This window comes from Argentina silus (genome assembly GCF_951799395.1).
Source record: "Argentina silus genome assembly, contig: scaffold_117, whole genome shotgun sequence".
Lineage (NCBI taxonomy): Eukaryota > Metazoa > Chordata > Actinopteri > Argentiniformes > Argentinidae > Argentina > Argentina silus.
In genome coordinates this window covers 42,325-52,324 of record NW_028152879.1, presented here as the reverse complement: position 1 = coordinate 52,324, position 10,000 = coordinate 42,325, and the positions used below count along the sequence as shown (strand labels likewise).

General features: G+C 55.1%; 1 protein-coding gene across 1 annotated transcript in view; it reads left to right on the top strand.

Moving 5' to 3' along the window:
- LOC310824561 (protein kinase C-binding protein NELL1-like) overlaps positions 1–10,000 on the top strand; it is a gene marked incomplete at its 3' end in the record, with an annotated part of 26,387 nt that overhangs the window by 12,467 nt on the left and 3,920 nt on the right. Inside the window, exon 3 of the mRNA XM_083697829.1 lies at positions 8,127–8,277. Coding sequence (XP_083553955.1) covers positions 8,127–8,277 — 151 coding nt within the window. The remainder of the gene's footprint in view (positions 1–8,126; positions 8,278–10,000) is intronic.

Here is a 10,000-nt window from a genome sequence, read left to right as displayed (position 1 = left end):
CTTCACACCGTCCCTCCTTCCATTCTGTGCATCACAATGAGTGTGGAGGTAATTAAGTGGACTGGAGCTCTGTGGAGGAGTCTGTGGAGGAGTCTGGGGCTCTGTGGAGGAGTCTGGGGCTCTGTGGAGGAGTCTGGGGAGGAGTCTGGGGAGGAGTCTGGGGCTCTGTGGAGGAGTCTGGGGCTCTGTGGAGGAGTCTGGGGCTCTGTGGAGGAGTCTGGGGCTCTGTGGGGCTCTGTGGAGGAGTCTGGGGAGGAGTCTGGGGAGGAGTCTGGGGCTCTGTGGAGGAGTCTGGGGCTCTGTGGAGGAGTCTGGGGCTCTGTGGAGGAGTCTGGGGCTCTGTGGAGGAGTCTGGGGCTCTGTGGGGCTCTGTGGAGGAGTCTGGGGAGGAGTCTGGGGAGGAGTCTGGGGCTCTGTGGAGGAGTCTGGGGCTCTGTGGGGCTCTGTGGAGGAGTCTGGGGCTCTGTGGGGCTCTGTGGGGGGCTCTGTGGGGCTCTGTGGGGGCTCCGCGGGGGGAGTGGGGGGCCCTAGGAGTGGGTCTGGCTCCCACCAGTGTGCCGATGAGAGGCCTGCCTGATACTGATACAGCTCCTCCAAGCACTCAGCGCTTCGAGAGTGTGTGTGAGAGTGTGTGTGAGAGTGTGTGGGTGTGTGTGGGTGTGTGTGGGTGTGTGAGTGTGTGTGAGTGTGTGTATGTGTGTGTATGTGTGAGTGTGTGTATGTGTGCCAGCCGCAGTGCTTATTGAAACCTGCATGGAGCAGCAGGGGGCTGAGGTTGACTGTGTGGGGGCCCAGACTGTGGATGGGATCCCAGCCCAGAGGATTGTTAACCACACACACACACACACACACACACACTGTTCAAGACTGCTCACAGGTTCTATAACCTCCCTGCTGCTGCCAGTGGTGTGATTACAGCACAGAGAGGTGTGTGTCTGCCTGTGTGTGTGTGTGTGTGTGTGTGTGTGTGTTGTCATGCAAATGTAAGTGCCAATATCCACCTTGTTCCATTATAACTGGACCCCCCCGGGCGATGCCCCCCCCCCCCCCCCCGGGCGCCGCTCGTGAAACCCACATGATAGGGACCACCGCTAAGCTACCTCCTCCTGGCTTCACACACACACACACACACACACACACACACACACAGGGAGGCGCCGGTGTGATCGCTCCTATTAAACGTACTCAGAGAGAGGTCTCTGTTGCTGCCATGGTTACGTCCCGGGGCGCCATCTAAATACGTGGCGTCGGAAGACGGAACTTACAAGTGTTTTAAAAAAAAAATATATATAATTCCGACATCATTTCCCTTTTCCGTCTCGCTAAGCAAAGCAGGAGGAACCGAGTCCTCGTCATGAATGTTTCATCCACCTCAGAGCATTCATCTTTCAGTCGTTGTGGAATTTGTTGAAATCCAGGCCCAGCGAGGGAGGGGGGGAGGGAGCGGGGGAGGAGGGAGGGGAACATCCAGCTGTGTGTGTTCACTCTCAGGCTCACGGTATGCGTGTCTGCTCACTCCTATTCAGTCAGCACTCAAATCCTGCTCAGGGATTTAAGCGTCTCTCTCTCTCTTTCATCTTCCCTGTCCGGCCCATCCTTCCTTCTCCTTCTCCTTCTCCTTCTCCTTCTCCAGGGGAGGCTGGTGGAGAGGGATGGTAGACATCGGAGGACGGGCTCCTATGTGATCTGCCTCCCCTGACTCCCCCCCCCCCCCCCCCCCAGTGCCAGCTCCGTGGCTGATGGGATCAGTTGTGAAGATGTCTGTCCTTTCCTCCTCCTCCTCTTCCTCTGCCCCTCCTCCTCTGCTCCTTCTCCTTCTCCTCCTCCTCCTCCTCCTCCTGCTGTTGATGCTCAGTGTTTACCTGAGTGATGCTGGAGGGCTGGGGATCGTGTGTGTGTGTGTGTGTGTGTGTGTGTGTGTGTGTGTGTGTGTGTGTGTGTGTGTGTGTGTGTGTGTGTGTGTGTGTGTGTGTGTGTGTGTGTGTGTGTGTGTGTGTGTGTGTGTGTGTGTGTGTGTGTGTGTGTGTGTGTGTGTGTGTTGACTGATGTTCCAAGGCTGCTGGAGTTGAAAGGCTAGGTCAGCGTGTGTAGTCAACGACAACGGTGACACACACTGGAGAACAGCTCAGCGTACTGCACTGAGTGTGTGTGTGTGTGTGTGGGGGGGGGGGGGGGGGGGGGTGGGGGGGGGGAGGAGAGAGAACGACTCTCTCTCTCTCTCTCTGCTGTCTCTCTCTCTCTCTCTCTGCTGTCTCTCTCTCTCTCTCTCTCGTCTATCCACTACAACCCCCCCCCCCCCCCCCAGGCCTCCTCCAGGAACTGAGCTGAGATGTGGCCTGAACCCAAATAAAGGTTCACTCCGTACCAGACTAAAGGGCTGACAGAGTGGGTGACAGAGTGTTTGAACAAGGATGGTGTTGTGTTGAGGATACTGTGTGTGTGTGTGTGTGTGTGTGTGTGTGTGTGTGTGTGTGTGTGTGTGTGTGTGTGTGTGTGTGTGTGTGTGTGTGTGTGTGCGCGCGTGTCCACGTCTTCAATTCCAGTTATGTCGCTGTGCTTAGCTGCACCTTCATTAACTTCTACCCCAGCCCCAGCCTCTGCCCCAGCCTCTGCCCCAGCCTCTGCCCCAGCCTCTGCCCCAGCCTCTACCCCAGCCTCTACCCCAGCCTCTACCCCAGGCTCCACCTCAGCCCCCGCCTCTACCTCAGCCCCCGCCTCTACCCCAGCCTCTACCCCAGGCTCCACCCCAGCCCCCGCCTCTACCTCAGCCCCCGCCTCTACCTCAGCCCCCGCCTCTACCTCAGCCCCAGCCTCTACCTCAGCCCCAGCCTCTACCCCAGCCTCTACCCTCTACCCCAGCCTCTACCCTCTACCCCAGCCTCTACCCCAGGCTCCACCCCAGCCCCCGCCTCTACCTCAGCCCCAGCCTCTACCCTCTACCCCAGCCTCTACCCTCTACCCCAGCCTCTACCCTCTACCCCAGCGTCTACCCTCTACCCCAGCCCCAGCCTCTACCTCAGCCCCAGCCTCTACCTCTACCCCAGCCCCAGCCTCTACCCCAGCTCCAGCCACATCCCCAACATCTGTCCGTGCCTCTCTCTCTGGCTCTCCCACCAGCCTGCCTGGAGCCTGGAGCAGCAGAAAGGAGGGCAGCACCTCAGGGAGAAGATGCTGCTCCGTGCTTCTGGCTCTGGCTCTGGTTCTGGCTGATTCTGACTGGCTGACTGGCTCTGGCTGGCTGATTCTGGCTGATTCTGACTGGCTCTGGCTGGCAGAGACAGCCCCTGGTTTCTCACCCCACACCCCCCAGACAGAGCCCAACCTCCCCCCCCCCCTCCCCCCACCCACCCCCACTCTATATATAGAACACAGTCGTTGTCAGGGTTGAGCCTGTTTCCATGTTCCTATCCCCGATGTGACTTAGAGAGGAGGGGGTTGGACTGGAGGATAACGTCCTCCCCTGCTGAAGCATGGTGGAGTCAAGCATGGTGGAGTCAAGCATGGTGGAGTCAAGCATGGTGGAGTCAAGCATGGTGGAGTCAAGCCTGGTGGAGTCAAGCCTGGTGGAGTCAAGCCTGGTGGAGTCAAGCCTGGTGGAGTCAAGCCTGGTGGAGTCAAGCCTGGTGGAGTCAAGCCTGGTGGAGTCATGTCAGCCAGGCCACGGAGGACCTGAAGAGAGTGGGCTGTGTGGCCCTGGTTGTATCCTCTCCAGTGACACACACACACGTCTTCATCCCAGTCCTGCCTGTGCTTCGCCTGCCACAGAGCAGCAGACTGTCCTCGTAGTCGTGCACATGTCTGGAGTTTAAAGCACTTTTATATGCTCCAGATATGGCAATGTTGTCCAAATATCACAATATCCGATCATACCTAATATCTCACAACTGTGGACAGGTGTGTGTGTGTGTGTGTGTGTGTGTGTGTGTGTGTGTGTGTGTGTGTGTGTGTGTGTGTGTGTGTGTGTGTGTGTGTGTGTGTGTGTGTGTGTGTGTGTGTGTGTGTGTGTGTGTGTGTGTGTGTGTGTGTGTGTGTGTGTGTGTGTGTGTGTGTGTGTGTGTCCCAATGATGTCCAGCCATAGTTGGGAAAACGTATTAACTGCTAACCTGCTGAAGCTGCTTTTTAGCTGACACACTGTAGAATGTGCACACACACACACCTGGTCACGGTGCCTTTCTAATGTGCTTTCCGCTGAGCTGGAAGGTGAAGGCTATTACAGTTGAATGTCAGCTGCTGTCCTGCTGCTGTAACTCTCTGCCCTTCAGAGCAACTTTACACACACTTCAGAGAGGGAAAGTCATTTACCTGTCGGTCAGTGACACCTGTGTGTGTGTGTGTGTGTGTGTGTGTGTGCGTGCGCAGGCTTCAGTGCTACATCAGCCTAAGCAGACAGTCCACAGAGACGGGGTTGTTGTAATATGACTTCCCAGTGAGCGGCTCTGTGAGGGCCGAGCTGCTGCTTCTGACTGAGACTTAAAGAGACCATCTGTAAGACTGAGCACACACAGAGGGAGACGGGGGGGGTGTGTGTGTGTGTGTGTGTGTGTGTGTGTGTGTGTGTGTGTGTGTGTGTGTGTGTGTGTGTGTGTGTGTGTGTGTGTGTGTGTGTGTGTGTGTGTGTGTGTGTGTGTGTGTGTGTGTGTGTGTGTGTGTGTGTGTGTGTGTGTGTGTGTGTGTGTGTGTGTGTGCGCGCGCCAGGCAGCCAGCTCCCTGATAAAAGGTGATGAGGTGTAAAACGGGAGGCGACAGCGTGGCTGTGCGTGCTGGTGGCGCCTCGTCCTGACGGTGCCTCGTCCTGACGGTAGTTAAAGGCTCACATTAGTCATGTTGACGTTTCCTCGCTGATATATGACATCCGGGGCTGTCGGCGTTCCACAGCCGACCGTGCGTGCCAGGGGGTGCCAGGGGGTGGCAGGGGGTACAGGGGGTGGCAGGGGGTGGCAGGGGGTACCAAGGGTGTCAGGGGTTGCCAAGGGTTGCCAGGGGGTGGCAGGGGGTGGCAGGGGGTGGCAGGGGGTGGCAGGGGGTGCCAGGGGGTGTCAGGGGGTACCGAGGGGTGTCAGGGAGTACCAGGGGGTGTCAGGGGGTGCCAAGGGTACCAGGGGGTACCAAGGGGTGTCAGGGAGTACCAGGGGGTGTCAGGGGGTACCAAGGGTACCAGGGGGTACCAGGGCATACCAGGGGGCACCAGGGGGTAACAGGGGGTACCAGGGCCAACTGCTTTTCCACAGTGAGGGCTTCAACAGGGCTAACAGGGCTAACTCCGGGCCTATTCAGTGCTTCAAACTTGGGCTTTTACGAGACAAAACGGGGCTAGGCTCCATTACAGAGTTCAGACAGTTCCAGTGGGTTATGTTGGATCGTGTCAATCAATCAATCGAATTTCTTTGTGTCGCACTTTGACATGGACAAATGTCACAACAATATTAACGATAAATACAAAACAAACAACATGGTCTAGAACCAAAACAGAGACGCCCTGAAAGCAAGCCGAGGAAAAACTCCCCAGAGGGGAGAAAAACATTGGGCACACTGGCAAGGAACAGCTCCCTGGGAGGAAGAAACCTTGAGAGGAACCAGACTCCAGAGGGGGTAGTAGACAGGTACAGAATGTCCGGTGGTAGACAGGTACAGAATACCACAGAGATGTGTAGTTAGTTCACCATAGAGATGATCACCATAGAGATGATCACCACAGTTAGATTTGTTAGATTTGTTACTGGATGACTGGACTGACATACATCCATTGACGGGAAGAGCAGATTAGTGAGGAATTAGCCGTGTGTGTGTGGATCAGGCCAGCTGGATGGTTGTGTGTGTGTGTGACTCAGACATCCTGCTTTGGCACTCTGCACAGGGATGAGCAGGCCTTTCTCCTCAACACACACACACACACACACACATTCCCATAAAGACAACATCTTCCCATTATGACTGTAGCTGGAGGGGCTCTATTTCCAGACGGTGCAAAACAGACGATTAAACTAAAATACACTGTAGCCCTGTGAGTATGACATCACCCTGTGAGTATGACGTCACCCTGTGAGTATGACGTCACCCTGTGAGTATGACGTCACCCTGTGAGTATTACATCACCCTGTGAGTATGACATCACCCACAGCTGCACCTCTAGCCACCCTTCTGTCAAACTCCTGAAGTTGGCGGATGACACAACCCTCATTGGATTCATCTCCAACGGTGATGAGGCCGCCTACAGAGAGGAAGTTGACAGCCTGGCTTCCTGGTGCAGCCAGAACAACTTGGAGGTGAACGCCCTAAAAACTGTAGAGATGGGGCGCTTAGTGGCGTAGCACACTAATGCGCTTACCACGTAATCGCAAGGTTCCTGGTTCGATTCCGACCCTCGACCTATCTTGCATGTCATCCCTCCTCTCTCTCTCCCGTCCTTCCTGTCAATCTCTACTGTCTCTATCCCAATAAAGCAGAAATGCCCTAAAAAAAAACTAAAAAAAAAACCCTACAGATGGTAGTAGACTTCAGGAGAAGCCCAGCCCCAACCGCCCCCCTCATCATGTGTGACTCCCCAGTTAACACTGTGGAGTCATTCAGATTCCTGGGGACAATAATTTCAAAGGACCTCAGGTGGGTGGAGAACATCACCTCCACCATCAAGAAGGCCCAGCAGAGGATGTTCTTCCTGTGGCAGCTGAAGAAATTCAACATGCCGCAGAAAGTGATGGTTGAGTTCTACACGGCCATCATTGAGTCCATCCACAGCTCATCGATCACCGTCTGGTTCACTGCCTCCACTGCCAAGGACAAAGGCAGACTGCAGCGGATCATTCGGTCAGCTGAGAAGGTCATTGGCTGCAACCTGCCGTCTCTCCTGGACCTGTCCCACTCCAGGACCAGTAAGAGAGCAGGAAAGATCATCGCTGATCCTTCCCATCCTGGTCACAACCTGTTCCAGAGACTTCCATTCGGCAAAAGGTTCCGGTCAATCAAGACCAAAACCTTGTGCCACCTGAACAGTTTCTTCCCCATGGCAGTGGGGCTCACAACCAAGCCCCCTGCCACTCTGGGACTCCCCCCCCCCCCCCCCCCCGTCAGACACACAATGCACTGACAGTGTCATTTGTAATTTATAATTATTTAAACTTATTCTAATTGATAGTGTACATGCCCCATAACCACTCCACAGCCTCTAGCCTCATAACCACTCCACAGCCTCTAGCCTCATAACCACTCCACAGCCTCTAGCCTCATTGCCATTTAGTCTCACACAGCCTACAAGATGTACTGTTCTGCTGCTCTTTTTTGTACATTTGTAAATTTGTTATTGCTATTTTGTTAATATTTTGCTATTTTGTAAATTTCTTGTCAATATTTGCTATTAGTTTTTTCTGTCCATGCACCAACCTCACCAAGTCAATTTCCTGTATGTGCGAATATACTCGGCCAAATAAAATAATTCTGATTCTGATTCTGAGTATGACATCACCCTGTGAGTATGACATCACCCTGTAGCCCTGTGTCAGGCCATTGACAGCTGATGATTATGAGAGGCTGAGTGAACCAGACAGGCTGCCCCCGCAGGCAGCCCCCCCCCCCCCAGGGAGATCTAAAAGCCCCCAAACAGAGGCCATCCTCAGGCCAGGGCTCCTGAGTGGTCTGTCTGTCATGTCCCGCTGGAAGTGTGAACCCACGACCGGCTCTCCTAGATCTCTGTTGACTGAGACAGCATACGCACGCACGCACGCACGCACGCACGCACATACACACACACACACACGCAAGTGCACACAGACACACACACTCAAACCCTTCAGCTGTGTGTTAGCCTAGCCTACAGCCCTCTGACACCATGACTGTAGTCCAGTGGTGTGTGGAGGCGGATGCATGCAGTTCCTAGGCAACGTCAAAGACAGGAAGAGTGACAGTAATCCCTCAAAGAAAAGAGGCTTTGACGAGGTCTGGGGTGAAGAGCTGTGATGTTGGCTGTTCCTCAGACCCCCCCATGTCTTAACCCCCCCCCCGCAACAGAGGAGCAGCTTAGTAGGCAGACAGCTTTACACACACAGCCTCCTGATTGCTCTCTCTCTCCCTCTCTCTCTCTCTCTCTCTCTCTCTCCCTCTCTCTCTCTCTGTCTCTCCCTCCCTCCCTCAGATGCGGGCAGGGCGGTGCACGCCCCTCCTTCCGTGACAGAGAAGGTGGTTCAGCTGTTCAGGAGTAAGAGTGAGTTCACCTTCCTGGCCTCCATCCAGCAGAAGTCCTCCACCTCAGGAGTCATATTCTCCATCCACGAGTCTGAACACAGGTAACGCATCCATAATAATCCTCTTCTTCGTCTTCTTCTTCTTATTATTACTGGCCTATTCAAACAGCCGTATCTCCGTCCTCCATCCACTTTGTCCCGCAGCAGTGACTCTGAGCGGCTGGGATCAGCGCCACCGATGAGTTCACCGAGTCGCCATCGTATTCGTTCCCCGAGACATTTAGCAGATGAATTTTCGATCAGCCGGGGAGAGAAAAGATCAATTTCAGATTAGTCTGCGTACGTCTGGGAGGAGAGGGGGGGGAGGGCGGGCGGGCGGGCAGGGGACGCCAGCCCTGTATGATTTATGCGTCCTTCCTCTCCTGGTCCCTGTCGGTGAGAGAGACCCTGGAACGTCAGGCGTGGGAAACCCACAGGTGTGACGGAGAGGGAGAAACGGGTCATAAAAGTCCCAACCTACAGTCCATAGATACGCCATTTTACATCCGCCTTGAATCCCCTCAGGCTAAGCGGCTCCCTCCCTCGCTCCGTAACCAGGCTTCGCTGGGAGCCATCTTTCCCTGATGCAGGCCGGCGTTGGCGTTTGATAAGATGGAAGAAATGTCTCGGCGTCTGGCTGTCGCTCCGGGCGACACAGATAAACGGCCTCTTTTCTCTTACCTAACAATCGCTCTCATCTTCAACAACTTTTTGTCTGTACTATTTTGGACACTTTGGGTCGACTGGTCGTCTCTTTATCTGCTGTGCAGATTTATCAGCAGGGAGACAGAAGCGTCAGTGGCTGCAGGTGGTCAGACGGGAGGCAGGAAGCAGCCCACCACAACCCCAGGAGAAAGAAAGCCCTTTCAAATGAATTGTTTTTTTAAAGGCCAGGAGAAACATTGATTTTGCTCTCCTGTTAGTGAGGTAAAAGCCTTGGAGTGTGTGGAGAGGCTGGGCCTGAGTGAGCGTGGGAGAGCGTGTGTGTGTGTGTGTGTGTGTGTGTGTGTGTGTGTGCCTCAGGACGCAGGTCTAATTAATACACCACTCCCACACAGCCAGGAGGTAACACACCACACTCCAGGAGCCCACATGGGTGCTGCCGCTGTGTTGGCCATGAGTTAGAGTGTGTGTGTGTGCGCGTGTGTGTGTGAACAGTGAGTATGTGAGTCTGCTGACCCACCTGTGTCTGCCCCTGCTCTGTTCACAAGGTGACCCTGAGTGCGCCTCGCCCCTCCTCCTCCCCCCCCCCCCCCCCCCCCCTCTCATTACCTCTGGGCCTCATTGTTAAACACCAGCCGGGCTAAACGGAGCCAACCTACTGTGACCCCCCCCCCCCCTCCCCAGGTAGGTCGGAGCCCCTCCCGCCGTCCCCCCTGATGACACATCGCTTCTCTCTCCAAACAAACACCACTGCTCCCACAATTCACACTCTCCTCCTCCTCCTCCTCCAGCTCTCTCCCGGCAGCTAACACAATCAACCTCCCCGTCGCCCCCATCCCTCCCCGTCGCCGCCCGCCCCCCCAAACTGCACAGAAGAAGAAGAAGAAGAAAAAGAAATGAAAAAACATTTCAAATGCAAGTTGATTTCTCATGAGCTTGGCACTATTTAGGTTCCCTCTGCCGAAGCAGAAACCAGGGTTGTTTCTCTGTATTGAGCATTGGGGGGACGCGGGGCAGGGAGGGGGGGACGCGGGGGAGGGAGGGAGATGAACAGAGAGGTTTTATTACTGCTCAACCGGCTGAAGAGAACAACAGAGGTGTTTCTGCACAGGCAGCAGTTTGG